This window comes from Sminthopsis crassicaudata, chromosome 1 (genome assembly GCF_048593235.1).
Source record: "Sminthopsis crassicaudata isolate SCR6 chromosome 1, ASM4859323v1, whole genome shotgun sequence".
Taxonomy (NCBI): Eukaryota; Metazoa; Chordata; class Mammalia; order Dasyuromorphia; family Dasyuridae; genus Sminthopsis; species Sminthopsis crassicaudata.
The window spans coordinates 503,671,143-503,690,181 of NC_133617.1; the positions used below are offsets into that span (position 1 = coordinate 503,671,143).

At 34.3% G+C, this 19,039-nt stretch overlaps 1 protein-coding gene across 6 annotated transcripts in view; it reads right to left on the reverse strand.

Moving 5' to 3' along the window:
* Positions 1 to 217: 217 nt before the first annotated feature.
* TNFAIP8 (TNF alpha induced protein 8) overlaps positions 218 to 19,039 on the reverse strand; it is a 116,435-nt gene continuing 97,613 nt past the window's right edge. For all 6 annotated transcript variants that reach the window (XM_074281534.1, XM_074281535.1, XM_074281537.1 and 3 more), the window contains one exon: positions 218 to 1,920. In XM_074281534.1, the coding sequence (XP_074137635.1) occupies positions 1,355 to 1,920 (566 nt within the window). In that variant the 3' untranslated portion in view covers positions 218 to 1,354. The remainder of the gene's footprint in view (positions 1,921 to 19,039) is intronic.

A 19,039-nucleotide genomic window follows, 5' to 3' on the forward strand; every position in this document is an offset into this window, starting at 1 on the left:
TGTTCATGGTGCTGTTTTGATTTCAACACTGAAAAAATGTGGGCAGAATATAGGGCAACAGAGTTAGTGTTCATGCACACAGGAGAACATCCCAGAATGCTAGTTGCTGATGGTGGGAATAAGGTCAATCTCTCTCTAAGGTCTTGGTTCAAAAATGAATGGAAACTTTTACTTCCAAGTAAATATATTATGCAAAAATAAGACATGCACACATGACTTTGATTGTAATCGTTCTTTGGTTTACTCATCAAAATATCAAACAAAATATAAACAACTTTGGTAATTAAATAAAAATGTAATATCCTATATATTCACAACAATTTGCTCTATGGGAAGTTCTTTTTTTTTTTTTCCTTTTTAAACCAGCAATACATTTCTGCTGGCTTCTACTTTGTTGCATAGATCAGTTCTGTTTATTAGAGAAATTGTTCATTGACTTTTGATAGTCCCATTTTAATAACATTCCAGATTGTCATTCTTCTTTCTCTTAATTTTGAAATTTATGTCATGCCCACATTTAACACACAATCGAAACATTAAGGTTATACTCCATGACTGCACTAACAAATACTCAAGATGAACACTGCCCCATTACATTTTGTAAACCTAGATGTCACCATTAACACAAAAGGGCAAGACTATGCAAGAGGCATATATTTTAACCACACCTAATTCATATTTTAAGCATATTATACTACGAATTCTTTTAAATATGTAATTTCCTGTTCCTCCAAGGGTAAAACTTTACCTCTGAGCTCATGAAAATCAGAGTAAAACTCCCACGGTAACAGATTTGGCTTGGACTGGATTTTAACACCATAGATGAAAACTTTGCACAAGCATCGAGGATAGAACTAGAAAATTCAAGTTGTTTCTAAAGTAGAATTGGCATCAAAAGGAAATTTTTTGTTTTGTTTTCTCTTAAGCAAACACACATCAAGAAGGAAAATTAGTGAAAAAAATATAGCTTTATATACATTAGATGTAATAGGATGTACCATCACCATGAAGACCTCCCTTAAAAAAGTTCTTGCAGGAGGCGATAAATACATTTTTTATTATTTAACATAACTTTCATGATATGTTAACTGTTTGATAGCTTTTAGCCACATATTTTGGCAATATGCTCCTTTTCAAATAAAAATCAAGTTCTACATCTCTCACATGATGTTTACTGTTGGTGGTTTGGGAATAAGATGGCTCATGATCAAAGAACTGATTTGGCAAAGTCTTTTTGAAGTATCTGTAATCTTCAAAAAACCTCCAAACCCTTGGTTTTAATTGTTTTTCCTTCATAAATCAGCAGTGCTCCATTTATAAGAAATGTTAGCAGTCCCAACTGTAATCCAGGTGCTCATATATTCCCTTCATCCAGCATTTTGTTAATGCCTTCACAGAGTTTTTGTAAGTGGGGCTTATAGGTTCCAAAGGGATTGTACAAAGCAGCCAAGAATTCACAATCTGAAAAGTGGTCAAAGACATTGTTAACCCGTCCATGGGATTTGGCAGTTAGATGGCGCTGGATGATCTGATGTAGCATCTCTCTACATTCGTTCAATAATCTGGACAATACATTCCGGTCAAAGGTATAATCAACCTGATAGAAACTGACCACAGTCATTGCAAGCTGATGAACTTTCTTCTTGAACTTCTCCATTAATGCTAGCTCATCTTGGTTAAATTGATTATTCCTGTATAGGATGGCCAGCTTGATGACAGTTTTGATTAGGTTTTTGATGATCTTCTCAGCCTCCTTCTTGTTATGAGTGTATTCCTTTGTCACTCTATAGAGTTCATCTAAAACATCACTGCTTGTATCATCAATCAAGGTTGTCGCTATGGATTTGGACACCATTTTCCCAAGGATCTTCTTTTGGGCCTGTACGGCCAGGTTTTTTGAATTAAAGACATCTGTAGCCACTGTAAAAAAAAAAAAAAAAAAAAAAAAAAAAAAAAGAGGGGAAGAAGTTAGTAAATATGAAGACAGAAAATGCATAACAAAATATATGTTTAAAATGGCTTCTTTATGTGTTTTTGCCTTAGCTATCTGGGGTTGTCTTCCCTTCAAATGATATTAATATCTGTTAAAAAGCAAGGTAAAGGGGCAGCTAGGTGGTGCAGTGGATAGAGGACCAGCCCTGAATTTGGGAGGACCCGAGTTCAAATCTGGTCTCAGACACTTAACACTTCCTAGCTGTGTGATCCTGGGCAAGTCACTTAACCCCAGCCTCAGAAAAAAAAAAAAGAAAAAAAAATAAATAAAAAGCAAGGTAAAGTAAAATATACCAGTTAAAACTCCTTAGTCTAGCATTCAAGGATCTTTATCATTTAATTCTAACAATTTGTTAGGCCAGTAATTCCTAAACTTTTTTTTCCCACTAGATTTTGGTAGTTTTATAAATCTCCTCATCAGAAAAGTACATAGAATGAAGGCATAGAATAAAACAAATAAGATTACAAAGGAAACCAATTTTATTGAAATATAGTGATGAATTTTTTTAAAATTTACTAATCTAAGGTTCAAAATCTCTTTTATCCCCCTTGATGATAATATAACAGATATCAGTAACAGATAATAATCCAACCAAATTGGGCTATTCACCATTTCCCAGGTGTGTCCAATTCTTTTCCATCTGCTTTTATGATATTAGTCCTTCCACATGGGATACCTTTCTTTACTCATCTCTTCATGTCAAAATAGTATAATTTTTTCAAGATCTAGGCCAAATACTACCTCCATAAAATTAAATATGATCTTAACAACAAGAAGGAATTTCTTTTTTCTCTAAATTCCCACAAAGCTCTCTTTGTCCTTCTATGATATTTACCATTATAATTTTGTATTACAGTTATTCATGAACATGTCTTAATTTTCCTACTATATCTTCAGCTCCTTGAAGAGAGGATGTATCTGATTCATTGGTTTATTTTTCTCATACACTAGGTACTAAAAAATAATTGTTGAATGAAGTCTTCTTTTAGATCTATCTGCTCTTTTATAAAAAGATAAACTAGTTTACATGTTATCTATACTTCATCCTACTTCTAACATTTTATTTTTGCTGTATAGTGATTATTTGCTAGTTTAAGGCTACAGTCTTCCCTTCCTTCCTGCATTTTTAATTCTAAGGATTCTCAGCTTTCTAAAAAAATCATGGCTAATCCCCTTTATGATAAAGTAAACAAATATACAGGCACCATTGATAAGCTATAGATATCATATTATTACCTCTTCTGATTTCATGTGACACATACTTAGAAAGCATTTTTTATTCTGGATTGGTTTGTTTTTTTTCCAGTCTGCATTATAGGTCTTTGATATCTCAAAATCATCACCATGAATACCCAGTTTTAACTTCTCACTAATAGGTTTTTTGACTCCCTTGACTTTTATCCACTGCCATATTTTAAGTACAATGGGTAGGGGCAGCTAGGTGGCGCAGTGGATAGAGCACCAGCCTTGAATTCAAGAGGACCCGAGTTCAAATATGATCTCAGACACTTAACACTTCCTAGCTGTGTGACCCTGGGCAAGTCATTTAACCCCAGCCTCAAAAAAAAAAAAAAAAAAAAAAAAAAAAAAAAAAAAAAAGACCAATGGGTGGCAAAGAAAGTATTAGAATTGGGTTTGAGTAGTAGTGAACCATGTAACTAAAAGGAACTGGCTTATCTGTACAATGAGGTAATACCTGCATTATTTATGTCACAAGATTGTTCCTTTAGTCAGTCAAACTGAGGAAAGAAGTTTATAAACAATAATGTTCTTCTTCCTCATTATCTCATAGGTTCTCTTCCAATACACCTCACCACACGTGGGGTGCTGCACACAGTTCTTGAGACACACTAGTTGCTAATATGACAGTTAAGCTCTAAGCTGTAAATTGCCTGCCAGGAGAAAGCATGATCTCCATGAAGGATGAATGATCTCCTATGATCTCCTATGAAGGAGAAATGGAGAAGGATGAAAGCTGGCAGATTTCTCATGTCAGGAAGAAAGCAATGAAAATATGCTTTTGTACCCAGGAATATGGAAATTGAGGACAAAGGATAAAAGAAGTTAAAGGGAAGGGCCTGACAGTTACCCAATTCTATCCACTGATGAGTCTGACTAATCTCCATAAAACTACCAGCAATAACCCTAGGGCTACTTACAACTAGGCACTCACAAGTTTCCTAGTTGAGATGAATACTACCCCATGATTAAAGGGTATACTCTTAAAATTATAGATCACAAGTCCATACCAGTTTGCTCATCTTTAAAAGGTAGCTCAAAGGAACAACATTTACTATAATGGCATATATAGCAAGAACTGCACATCTAAGCCTAGGCTACAGTGTCTTACAAACTCCCAAGTGCCATGATTAATTCTTTGAAGAGATGATTTATTCTTTTCCCTGCTGCTAGGGATCACACTTTTAAAAGCTATTTCCTTCCTTGAATCTCTACTTTTCTCAATGTCAAATCATTGCTCCTTGCTGGATACTGTAGGGTTTCCTAATGTTGAGCAGCTCAGCTTATTGTCATGGAGTATGGAAAGGAAGAGGGACATTCCCTTCACCTTACACTGCCTTTGGGTAGAAGCAAATCCAAACAAATATTCTTGGTGGCCTCAAATGCCTCTGAGGATGGCCCTTTGGAACTGAAAGGCATGGTTTGTTAAGAGGTCTCTTTAAGGTTTGGCAATTGTCAATGTTGTGAAATTACCCATGCATATATCTGGTAAATAAAAACTATTAAAAAAAAAAAAAGAGAGAGGTCTCTTTAAAAGGGCATGGCCAATGAATGGCCAATAAGAGCCCTTCTATATCCTGACTCTACATAAAGGGAAAACAAGATCAGATCTATGTATGACCCTACTGTCATACTGTCAATACCTAGATGGAGTTACCCATTGCCATCAAGAATTTCAAAGTGACCACTGCATACCTCTGAGACTGTTTAAGATGAAAGGAAAAGATAATGATAAATTTTGGAGGGAATGTGGGAAAACTGGGTAACTAAGGCATTGTTGATGGAGTTGTGAAATGATCTAACCATTCTGGAGAATAGTTTGGAACTATGCCTAAAGGGCTATAAAACTCTGCATACCTTTTAACCCAGCAGAGCCATTACTGGGTCTATATCCCAAGGAAATCATAAAGCAGGAAAAAGGACCCACATGTGCAAAAACGTTTGTAGCAGCCCTTTTTGTGGTAGCAAAGAATTGGAAAATGAGTAGGGACCCATTAATAAGGGAATGGCTGAATAAGCTGTGGTATTTGAAGGTGATGGAATATAAATATTGTTCTATAAAAAATGATGAATAAGCTGCTTTTAGAAAAGTCTAGAAAGATTTGCAAAATGCTATTAAGGGAAACAACCAGAACCAGGAATACATTGTTCACAATAACAGCAAGAATGTGTGATGATCAATTATGAAAGAGTTGGTTCTTCTCAGTTGTTCAGTGATCTAAAGCAATCCCAAGAGACAAAAATGCCATCTGAATCCAGAAAAAGAACTATGGAGAATGAATGTAAATCAACACATGCTATATTTTCACTTTTTTTCCTTTTTTAAAAAATCTCTTCCATAGTGTTTTTTTTTTTTTCCATTTTGCACTGGTTTTTCTCTCCTAATACAATTAATAAAGCTATGTATGTTAAAAATAAATAAATTTTTAAAAATTTCAATTTACTATCCCCATATTATTATTATTATTCATTGATAAGGAAAAATATTACAAAAAGGTACTATGAATCTAGTAATGCTTTTTAATGAATTTGGTTTTTATTAATTGCAGGAATATCTATTTATAATTTGAAAATCAATAATATCCATATGAATAATATGTAATATTATTTTTTCAATCTCTACTGTGCATGTTTCCTCCTTATACTTACTATCTTTCTGCATGATTTCTTTGAACTAACTAAAAACTTATCATTAAAAAAAAAAGAGTTTAGAAGTGTAAGTGAAATTTGGGATAAGAATTCACTATTTGACAAAAACTGCTGAGAAAATTGGAAATTAGTATGGCGGAAACTAGGCATTGACCCATACTTAACACCGTACACCAAGATAAGGTCAAAATGGATTCATGATCTAAGCAAAGAATGAGATTATAAATAAATTAGAAGAACATAAGAAAGTTTACATCTCAGACCTGTAGAGAAGGAAGGAATTTGTGACCAAAGAAGAACTAGAGATCATTATTGATCACAAAATAGAAAATTTTGATTGTAGCAAATTAAGAAGTTTTCATACAAACAAAACTAATGCAGACAAGATTAGAAGGGAAGTAATAAAGTGGGAAAACATTTTTACAGTCAAAGGTTCAGATAAAGGCTTCATCTCAAAAATATATAGAGAACAGATTCTAATTTATAAGAAATTAATCCATTCTCCAATTAATAAATGGTCAAAGGAAACGAATAGGCAATTTCCAGATGAAGAAATTGAAACTATTTCTGGTCATATGAAAAGGTGCTCCAAATAATTTTTGATCAGTGAAATGCAAATTAAGACAACTCTGAGATACTACTACACACCTCTCAGATTGGTGAAATGAGGTGAATGTTGGAGAGGATGTGGGAAAACTGGGACACTGATACAATATTGGTGGAATTGTAAATGACTCCAACCATTCTGGAGAGAAATTTGGAACTATGCTCAAAAAGTTTTAAACTGTGCATACCCTTTGATCCAGCAATGTTACTACTGGGCTTATATCCCAAAGAGATCTTAAAGAAGGGAAAGGGGCCCACATGTGCAAAAATATTTGTGGCAGCCCTTTTTGTAGTGGCAAGAAACTGGAAATTAAATAGATGCCCACCAGTTAGAGAATGGCTGTATAGGTTATGGTATATGAATGTTATGGAATATTATTGTTCTATAAGAAATGATCAGCAGGATGATTTCAGAGAGGCCTGGAGAGGCTTATATGAACTGATGCTAAGTGAAATGAGCACAACCAGGAGATCATTATACACTTCAACAACAATACTATAGGATGATCAATTCTAATGGATGTGGTTCTCTTCAACAATGAGAGGATCCAAACCAGTTCCAATTGTTGAGTAATGAAGAGAACCAGCTACATCCAGTGAAAGAACTATGGGAAATGAGTGTGGACTACAACATAGCATTTCCATTCTTTCCGTTATTGTCTGCTTGCCTTTTGTTTTCCTTCTCAGGTTATTTTTACCTTATTTCTGATTTTTCTTGTGCAGCAAGATAACTGTATAAATATGTATACATATATTATATTTAACATATACTTTAATATATTTAACATGTATTGAACTATTTGCCATCTAGGGGAGGGGGTGGGGAGAAGGAAAGGAAAAGTTGGAACATTGCAAGGGTCAATGTTGAAAAATTGCACATGCATATGTTTTGTCAATAAAAAAATTAAAATAAAAAAAGTGTAAGTGAAGTTAGCAGGCTCTTTTGTGCTTTGAAAATGGTAGCTGCTTATGTAATAGGAATATACTGTGTTCCAAAGAGGGGAAGAGGGACTGTCTTGAAGGGGAAACTCTACAAAAAAAGGAGAAACTACACATGGGAAGATGCAATTTTTTGCAGACCTAACCATTTTGCTCTTGGTTACCCCATTTTTTTCATCCATGTATAAGAGATCTAATATTAAAAGCATATGACTAGAAAGTACTTCAGGAATATCAAATATTTGCACAAAGACTTAAAAAAACACTTCTAGGACATGGTTAAAACAAGCTCCTTTCATGAAATGAAATAGCCAAAGAAGAAATTGAAATTTAAAATTAACATTAAAAAATGAAGAATTATGACAACAGTTAATAGGTTCAAAGTTTCATTATGATTCTGGAAAAAAAAAATTTTGCCAGAAGGTCTAAGATGACCAAGGGTAAGTTGGTTTTGAAAAGTTCTTCTATTGAAATCAGTGTGTCATTCAAAATGCCCCTATGAAAAGAGGAAGTGTCTAGGATACGAAGGTGAAAAAGCACAGGATTTGGGGCTACTTAAGAACTAAAAACTAAAACCAAACTGTCTCAATTATGGAAACTGCTACATGAAAGCACTGAAGACAGGAAAAGGTATAATAAAGATTCCAATTACAATTCTAAGTCAAGTTCTTCTTTGTAATATATTAAATTGTCAATTTTTTGATCTTTTGATTCTAAACTATGTACCATCAAAATAAGATATGGTTTTCCTCCTAATTCTTTTTTTCTAAAGACATTTTTCATTGATTCAAAAAATGGTTTGATGTTACACCTTTAAAATGGAAACAACAACAACAAACCAAGGAAAATAGAGAAAAGTTCCCAATCTTTTCAAAACAAAACAAAATGTAGGACTAACAAAAACAAAACAAAACAATTTATATACACTTTCATTTTGTGATGAGAAATGTTTCTTGTTCAGGCATAGTCTGTAACAAATTAGCTCAAAAGCATCTTCCAACTCTTGTGATTCTATCATAATAGTTACATGGCCCCTTTTATCCTTTTACAAATAGTATACATCCTAGGTTTTACTTAAGAGCAAAGCTTCTCAAACTGAGAGTCGGAACCCCATCTGAGGTCACATAACTGAATATGGAATCACAAAATTATGATTATCATCAGTAAATGTTTGATATGTATGCTAATTTTATATATCTATATACCCAGGGTCATATAAAAATTTCTTGACCAAAAAAGGGTCATTAATGAAAAAAGTTTAAGCCCCTCTTAAGAGTCCTGTAATGGGCTTCCAAAGATAATCAGGGCTAGAAATTATCCAATGATACTATAAAGATATGTGATTTGTTCCAAATTCAAATGTTTGAAGGTTAGTCGAGATTAATCTAACAATATCTCCAAAAGGCTCATGATTTAAAAAAAAAATCAATTAATCTTCTTGAATGTTTTCAAGAAACTTTTTGCAAAATTTCATTAATGTAAACTGCAATTAAAAAAAAAAAAACTGAGGAAATTAGAACCAAATAAATAAACTAAATAACTAAATAAAAAATTCAAACAAACAACAAAAGAAATGAAAATGCTATATTGTGATCTATATTCATTTCCCACAGTCCTTTCTCTGAGTATAGATGGCTCTCTTCATCACAAGATCATTAGAACTGGCCTGAATCACCTTGCTGTTGAAAAGAGCCACGTCCATCAGAGTTGATCATCGTATAATCTTGCAGTTGCCATGTACAAAATCTGCTCATTTCACTTAGCATAAGGTTCATCTAAGTCTCTCCAGACCTGTCTAAAATCATTCTGCTGATCATTTCTTATAAAACAATAGTATTCCATTACATTCATATACCATAACTTATTCAGCCATTTTCCAACTGATGGGAATCCACTCACTTCTCAGTTTCTTACCACTACAAAAAGGGCTGCCACAAACATTTATTATATGTGGGTCCCTTTCCCTCCTTTAAGATCTCTTTGGGATATAAGCCCAGTAGAAACACTGCTGAGTCAAAGGGTATTCACAGTTTGATAACTTTTTGAACATAGTTCCAAAGTGCTCTCCAGAATGGTAGGATCCATTCACAATTCCACCAATGATGTATTGGTGTCCCAGTTTGTTTGAACTATTTCTTAAAGGAAACTGAAGACATATCAGCCAAGATAGCCAATGTAAAGGCATGGAAAGCAGAAATGGAGTTTATTGAGGAGGAGGAAGCATGATCAGACCTGCACTTCAGAAAAGTAATTTTAGTGGCTATAATTGTAATTATAATGGGTAGTCAACTCCAAGGTGTTCATTGTTTGGATCAACTAGTTCATTATTTCAGGATACAGCTTTCAAAATAAGAATGGTAGGACTAAACAAGCCTGAAGAAAGAGATAAGAAAAATAGTCTTTTTACTGCCATGCTATTCTTCAGAGTAGGATAGGAGTATAAGCATTGTGGAGGAGAGGTGGGACACTCTGACATCGGGTGTAAATTCTTCCCCAAATAGAGTACTTTTCTCTATCTGGACACCTGAGACATCTCACTGAACCCTCCCTACTTTTAGGCTAGTCATAGCCTTTAATACTTAATTAATTGTCCCAATGCTCTTAATATTTGTGTAGATAATTTGTTAATTGGCCATGGTCAGAAATATCAGGAATCTAATTCACACTCCACCATTTGCTGCTTCACTGGAATGTAAGGTCTTTCTTGTTCTATAACAACAATAACAACAATCTATTTGCTCCCTTTTCCCTTCTTGCATCATGAAAGCTGCCACAACAATTTAAATACTACTTTAATGTTTTTCAGGGTTCCTTATCTGTATGTGTCCTTAGAGCTCAGATTGACCTTGGAGTCCAAATGCAGGGGTCCTGGATCCTAAGCTGGCCATAGTGAGAAATATTACCTGCAGTGGGGCATGGATTGATTCTATTCCTTTTAGAAAGATCAATTTCTGGGAAGCTGACTCAAAAGGATCAAGGCCTTGATGAGTCTTACTGCCCACAAGATCCCACTGGGATCTGGGTTCTAATTCAGGTTCTATTCATATCTTAATATCTTCATCTGTAAAATCAATATGAAGAATGAGACAATCCATAAGCTTCCTTCCAATTCTTTCTTGGCCTTCAGTTTTCTCAAGAAAGAAAACAAGAAGACTGGATTAGATGGCCTTTAAGTGGGAAGAAGTGGGAAGTTCTTGAACCAGTGATCTCATCAATGCATGAAACTTCCTGCCTCCATTTGCAGCTACACATGCCTTCACAAACCTCCTAAATAGCTAAAAAATGAATGAATGCTGCCATCGATCCTATTACAATTTAACTACTTGAGGGCAGAAAGGGTATCTTTATTATACTGCATTATTATCAATATAAATATTTAATAGCTAATACACATTTTCCCTCCTAGAAGAGAGATATATCCTTAGATTGCTTCATTCAGTAACTTAAAACCGTTAACAACCCTTTAACATATCATCTAACCATTTTTTTAGAGAAAAAAATCTAATATAGCTTGATTATACATGGAAAGGAATACTGATAGATTTAAAGTATATAATTCAGATTTGTATAGCCTGGGAAAGAGAAAGTAAGTTTTTAAGCACCAAAGACACAAAATTAACATTTGAAACAAAGAGTTCTACCCATGTGAAAATAGTTTATAAAGTTTTCCCTACTCCAAATGGCCTCATTTTGGATGAGCGGTACACAATAACTAGGGTATTTATTCTTGTCTTTATACACATATATGTGTACATAGCAGGGACTAGTTTTACTTAACATCTTCCCTCCCTCAAGAAAAACATTATCTCTTTAATCTTCACAATTCTATGAAATGTATTAATGTCCCCAATATTACGATGTGCTAGCAGGCTCAACAAGGTTAAACAATCTGCTCATGACTATAAAGCTTTTAAGTGTCTGGTACAGGATATGAAACTAGGTTTTCTTGATTTCAAGCCTCTAACTGCTATGCAATCCTGCTTTCCCATTAGGATGTGATTATCACAAGGCCCAATTCTTGTAATTTCTGTTTTTAAACAACAGAAAATCAGGAAGTCCAGCTTATAAATATGGCATTGTAGATTTTAGTACAGTGTCTTATAGATGGAAATTGATTCTATGGAATAATTATGATGGAAATGAAATTATAAGGAAAAAATCTTTCCTTAAGATTCCTTCTCCCTTCTTTCTTCCAAGGGTAGGCTTTAAAAACAGCCTTCCCCCCCACCCCTACTACTCTTCTTATCAGGCCTAATTTTTCCATTTTAGCTATCAGAGCTTTACACAATTCTATGGAGAAGCAGTTTTACTTCCTTGAAGAGAAAACTTACAAGGAAACTACACTTCTGGCCAAGCAACATTTCTCAGTTACCACTTACTTAACGTTATTCAGTTACTTAAATGATTTGAACAATTGAGAAAGAGAAGTTGCTTTTTTTTTAAGTTCTTTTTTTTTTTTTTTTAAACTTTAATGTAAGGGGAATTTCAAATATTATATAGCTATTCATCTTCACTTTATTTTTGTGTGTGAATACCCAGGGTTTTCTTTTTTATATATAAAGGATGCTGCTAATAAACTACTGATAGGATTACAGTGTAGACCTTATCTCTTATTTGGTCTCTTTATAAGGGATCATCCCTATGAGTTGCCTGACCAGGGCTATTATGATATTTAAGGCACAGTACTTTTGCTTTGTGCAAATACTGATTTATCTGGGGATAAAAACCTCCATTTGCATTGTGTTTTGAATAAGTTCAACAGCCCAAGCACAGCTATATATGTGCACTCTCAATTATAGTCACTTCTGCTCTCCTATATGCAAACAGACAAGCATGTTCCTCCAGGGAAACAGCTTTGCATGTTACCACCAGGTTTGGAAAACAAATTTTTTTTCCCATTTAGATACTTGAATCAATACTTCTCATTTCTTCATATACATTTCATACTCTGGTTTTTCTCAAGTTAATCTTGTCCCCATTACTGATGCTTTAGTATGCTTTTGAAAATGATTAGTTGTTAAAATTGTGCAACTCTAACAAGATAAGGCTATATATACATATGTTTTAGAGAAAGTATGATGAAATAAAACTTCTTCAATTGAAGAGGAAAAACACATCTGTCCTGCTCTATTGCTTGCTCAATTTTCTTAAGTAACAATATTACGAAATAAAAGTTATGCTCCCAGGAAAGGAATAAGGTGAGTATGTACAGAGGCCATGAAAGGACAAAATTCTAGAAAGTTCAAGTCAATGTTTTATAAAAATAAGAAGTGCAATTTTATATGCAAGTAAATTATTAAGAAACAAAAACATGTCAATGCTTATATATAAAAAATTAGGGGGCAGCTAGGTGGCACAGTGGATAGAGCACCAGCCTTGAATTCAGGAGGACCTGAGTTCAAATCTGGTCTCAGACAGTTAACATTTCCTAGCTGTGTGACCCTGGGCAAGTCACTTAACCCCAGCCCCAGGAAAAAGGGAAAAAAAAATTCAAAAGTTTGAAATTGTAATGTACATAAAATAAAATAATACCATACCATTTCATGGAAATGATGTGGTGAATAAGACCAACAAAAAGATCCTAGGTAGCTTTGTGTGCCATAGGGAATAGGCAGTAATAAGAAAGGACCCAAATTTTACTGTCTAAGCCTAGTTAGTGGGGCAAGCAGAAAGGAAAGAATCTTAAGCATCCTTAAGTGGGCTTTTTGTTTTTTAGCAGGCCTTTTATATTTTTAGGTGGATTCTGGTTGAATTCCTTTTTCCAATTTCTTGCACTGATAGGATATCACATCCCATAGAAGGCCAAGTTATGATGTCAACCCCTGAGGTTGACTTTCTCCCACAAAAGAACCTACAGATTCATTAGGAAATGGCCACAAGTTCTCTAGGACTTTGCCTGCCTTAATGGCATAATAAGATCTATACCTCTTGATCTAGAGATGATATAAGCCTACAAATTTTTTTCATATACCTTGTGACACTGACTTGAAACCCAAATATATTTTGGGGGGTCCAAACCTCTGCACACCCAGAAATAGACTTGGAGTGATAATACAAGTATCAAGATTTTTTTTGGAACAAAGATTATCATAAAGCAAATTTCTATTATGGGAATCTAATTTTATCACTAATTCCTATTTCTAATTTAGGGAATGCACTCTGTTGGGGAAAAAAATTGACTCTTGGATAGAAGACAAATACTATTTTAGAATGGCTCTACTTCTTAAAGCATTGTACTTAAGGTCCTTTCAAAGACTTGGAAGATCTTGGTTTGAATTTCAGATCTGTTACTTTCTTGATCTGTAACCTTGAACATGAGACCTTCTGGGGCTTAGAGTGGATTGGACCAGATGGCTTTATCAACTCCAGCCTCACCTCCCTGAGGTCATAGTCCTCTTTGGAATGAAGGACAAATGACAAACAACAACAACAACAACTGCCAAAGGCATATGTATCCAGTAATTATCCTTCCAATGTTCTGGTAGTAATACATTTTATGGCTAGGTGAATGATTAACTATTATTTCTCTTTTTTAAAGTGGTGTGTAATATTGGCATTGAATAACATTTTCCACCTAGGACATACCCGTTAGCTATGGAAGAGGCAGACTGTTATATTCATAATTTCATTTCCTCCTCAATTTGATTTCCATCATTCAGAAATGGGTCAAATATTTGGAAATGATCATTATTTTCAAGCAATAGAGTTTGCTGTATGAAGAATCAAAATACTCTGTGAAAGTTACACATTCAGGTTCTACATGGATGCCTTATGACAACATGAAGTGTCTTTAAAGGTTATAGCAGGAGCAACTAAGTAGCACAGTTCAAATCTGGCTTCAGACACTTAGCACTTCCCAGCTGTGTGACCCTGGGCAAGTCACTTAACCCCAATTGCTTCAGCCAAACAAAACAAAACACAAAAGGTCACTTCAAGTGAAATGCAAGATAAAAAAGTTCTGAGTTTGAGCCCACTCAGTGATGAACTCTGTATCTATAACCTGAAGACTAGCTAAAGCTTAGGAGAAGCTCAAGGTTGGCCAGAACAATGCACTTTCTAAGACATAGTGAGGCTTCGATCTGTATTGTCAAAGGGAGTACCAATACCAAGGAAATATGATTCTTATGGAGTATAATTCAAGTGATGGACAATAAAGGAGAGTTCTTAATGAGGTACTCTAATTTTAAAATATTCTTCTTGAATTTTATTAAAGTAAGAGATATGAGGAAAATACCTTAAAGCATTGTACTGAGCATCCACTTTCCACAAGCAGATACCATTTTGGATGTTAAAGTAAATAAATTACCTTATGGAAGCGTGAATAATTGTGCTTTCTACCATGACTGAAACTCCTTAAAAATTTGATATATAGTTAGAGGAACTAGGTTCCAGCACTGTCTCTGCAAATTAAATGGGCCCCTGGACATATCACAACCTCTTTATATCTCATTTTTCTTCATCTGTAAAATAAGGAGCTTGGACAAGAGGACTGACCATCTCTAATTCCTATGAACTCATGAACTCATGAAACTATTTACTAACACATCAGTGAAGGTACTTTTCTATTTTTATCAGTGAAGCACTGACATTGACCAAAATTCACAATCATTTGTGATTAGAGAAATATCTAAGAAAAACAATGTAAAGTTAACTCCTTTTGGGAAGAAGAATTTTAACACATTTGGATTAAAAGACATCGATTTTAGCACAGTTTTTTGTTTTTTTACTTGCCTAAAATTAAATAAGAATCCTATTTTAGTCATATAAAATTGGCATATGAAAAATTAATTTACTAAAAAATTTAATGATATATTCTAAAAAGTTTTAGTTTTTTTTTTTTCCTCCAAGAGTGGACAATTCTAAAGAAGGTTTTTATTTATTCACGTTCTTGAGGCTATGAATCTCTGTGTTGATTCATATATGATCCAATTTTCCAGTAGGGAATGTTCAGAAAAATCCTCTAAACAATTTCTACTTTTTTCCACTCTCCCTTTCCTAGGCATATATTCTTGCTAGATGTTGGATCTTGATGAATATTCATATTCATATGCTGTTTGGAAGGCTAGATATAAATCCAGTTCTAGTATTCCTAACATAACATCTGGCTGTATGTGAATGAGCTTCTACATATTTGTCATTGGTTCAATGAACAGTCTTTTAGTTATCACCAGATCACTCAGTGTCACATGGGCAACTGGAATCAAGGTTCAGTGCTGACCAAGGACAATTGTTATTTTAAATGCCACAATGTTTCTTGGTCACTGCGAAATCACATTCATCAGAAAATGTTAGCTCTGAAAAGTTCAAATGACAATGATTTGTTGTGTTCAAAAATAGCAATTCTTATAACAGGAGTGACACAATTCCTAAAACACAAGAAAAGAACACCTTAGGCACATGGGATCAGAGATTTAGGAGTAAAAGGGACCTCAGAAATTACCTGGTATAACCTCCTTATTTTATAGGTAAGAAAAATAAAGCCCATAAAATGACTTGACTAAGTCAAATTTCTATCACCCCCATGTACCACACTAACTTCAAAGGGAATCATGGTTAATGAAAGTAGGAAATAAACTTGATTCAGTCCCCTCTCTCTGATAAAATTCTCTGCAGATGATTTTCAAATCAATATAGTCAGCCCTCACCTCTCTCCTGCTGCATCACTTATCATGCTGATTGAAATGGATGTATTGTACGCATCTCAATTATAACATATCCAAAACAGGACTCCTCATCTTTTCTCTCTAAAAGATCTTACCTATTTCTATTGAGGGCACCAGTGATTTACAACAGTGGTGTTATTCTTGACTCTTCACTTTCTATCATCCTAGTTATCCAACCAGTGTCTAAATCATTTCATTTCTACCACCAGAACATCTTTTAATCATCAGTTTTTCTCCCTATCATTCCATATTCATATCCCTAACTCTCCATCATTTTTCTATTGAAAAAAAAAAAAAAAAAAAAAAAACAAAAAAACAAAAAAACCAAAAAACCAAACCAAACCAAAACAAACAAACAAACAAAAAAAAACCAAAAACCTTTTTTGGACTTTATTATTTTTGTTAAAGCTTTTTTATTTTTCAAAATATATGCATAGATAATCCCACAATATTAGCCCTTGCAAAACCTTGTGTTCCAGTTCCCCTCCCCCCAAGATGTCAAGAAGTCCAAGATATGTTAAACATGGTAGAAATATGTTAAATCCAATAGATGCATACATATTTATACAATTATCTTGCTGTACAAGAAAAATCAAATAAAACCAGAAAAGAAAATTATTAAGAAACTAAAATACAAGTAAACAACAAAAAGAGTGAGAATGCTATGTAGTGAACTACTTTCAGTTGCCATAGTCCTCTCTCTGGGTAGATGGCTCTTTTGACCACAAGACCATTAGAACTGGTCTGAATCATCTCACTGTTGATGAGAGCCACATACATCAGAATTGATCATCATATAATATAATGCTCTCTTTAAAATGTAATATTCTCTGTTGAGGTTTTCTTGGGGTCTTTGAAGGCAGCCTTCCTTTCAGTTCAGTAATCACCACAAGTACAGCCAGGGATTAAAGTCCAAATCCTTTACTGTCTCTTTCCAAGTCTTGTCTTCTTTCCTGTGGCCCAGTTAGCTTTCTTAAAGCCCAGATCCTTTATTATATCCTTCTTGGGGCTGGACAGTTTTCTGGAGAGCCTTTCAGTCTGGCCTTGGTTCCGAGAGCTTGAGCTCCGGCCTGCCTTCTCTGGCTTCTGAATCTTTCCCACGGAATCCTGGCTGAGGCTCCCAGAGCTTCTAATGTGCTTGTCTTTCTGGCCCTAAGACCCACTGAGTATACACCAATCATTATTTCACTAGGAAACTATTATTTATTGTAGGATTAAATCAATGCTAAACTAGATTTAACCATTGTCTCTTCAATTCCACTTAGTATCTTGTTTCAAGTTCTGGCCCATAACATCTTCTTGTAGGATTAAATCAATCATACTGAATCATGCTAAATTAGAAAACTATTGTGTCTATCAATTCCATTGACTTAGTACCTTGTAAGAATCCTTTGTTTCTAGTTCAGAGTTCTGGCCCATAACATCATAATATTGCTGTTGCTGTATAAAATGATCTTTTGGTTCTGCTCATTTCACTTAGCATCAGGTCCTATAAGTCTCTCCAGGTCTCTCTGAAATTACCATTTCTTATAGAACAATAATATTCCATAGCATTCATATACTGTAACTTATTCAACCATTCTGCAACTGATGGGCATCTATTCAGCTTCCAGTTTCTTGCCACTACAAAGAGGGCTGCCACAAACATTTTTACACATGTGGATTCCTTTTCCTCCTTTAAGATCTCGTTGGGATATAAGCCAACTGGGTCACAGGGTATGTACAGTTTGATAACTAACTCTTTGGCTATAATTCCAAATTACTCTCCAGAATGGTTGGATTCCATCCACAATTCCCAGTTTTCCCACATCCCCTCCAACATTCGTCATTATCTTTTCCTATAATTTTAGCCAATCTGCGAAGTATGCAGTGATATCTCAGAGTTGTCTTAATTTACATTTCTCTGATCAATAATGATTTAGAGCACCTTTTCATATGATTAGAGATGGTTTCAATTTCTTCACCTGAAAATTGTCTGTTCATATCCTTTGGCTATTTATCAATTTCTTCATCATTTTTCAATGGGATTGTAAAAAAAAAAAAAAAAAAAAAAAAAAAAAAAAAAAACTCCCTATTGGTCGCTCTCTACCTCAAATCTGTTCCCTCTTCAGACTAATTACCAAATAGGTGCCAAAATAATTTTTTTAAAATAGTGCAAATCTGACCATAGTTGCTTTCCTATCAATAAACATTTATGGGCCCTTAATACCTTTAGGATTAAATATACACTGACTGCTCTAGTACCCGAGATATCTTTCCACATTTCACTAGTTCTTTCTTTAAGAACTTTAACATTTTGCTCAGCAAATTGATTTTAGAAAGGCCTGAAAAGATTACAAGAACTGATGCTGAGTATCCTTTGATCCAGCAGTGTTATTACTAGGCTTATATCTCAATAGAGTTATTAAAGAAGGGAAAGGGGCCCATATGTGCAAAAATGTTTGTGGCAGCTCTTTTTGTAGTGGCCAGAAACTGGAAAAAGAATGGATGCCCATCAAATGGAAAATGGCTGAATAAATTGTGGTATATGAATGTTATGGAATATTATTGTTCTGTAAGAAATGACCAGCAGGATGAATACAGAGAGGCTTGGATAGACTTACATCAACTGATGCTGAGTGAAATGAGCATCATTATATACTTCAACAACAATACTATATGAGTATCATTTCTGATGGACATGGCTCTCTTCAACAATGAGAGGATCCAAATCAGTTCTGTCTGTAATGAACTATAATGAACTATATATGTAATGTTCTAACTGTCTGTAATGAACTATAATGAACTATATATGTAATGAACCAGCTATACTCAGAGAAAGAACACTGGGAAATGAGTATGGACCACAACATAACATTTCCACTCTTTCTGTTACTGTTTGCTTGCATTTTTGTTTTATTCTTCTCAGGTTTTTTTTCTTTCTAAATCCGAGCTTTCCTGGGCAACAAGA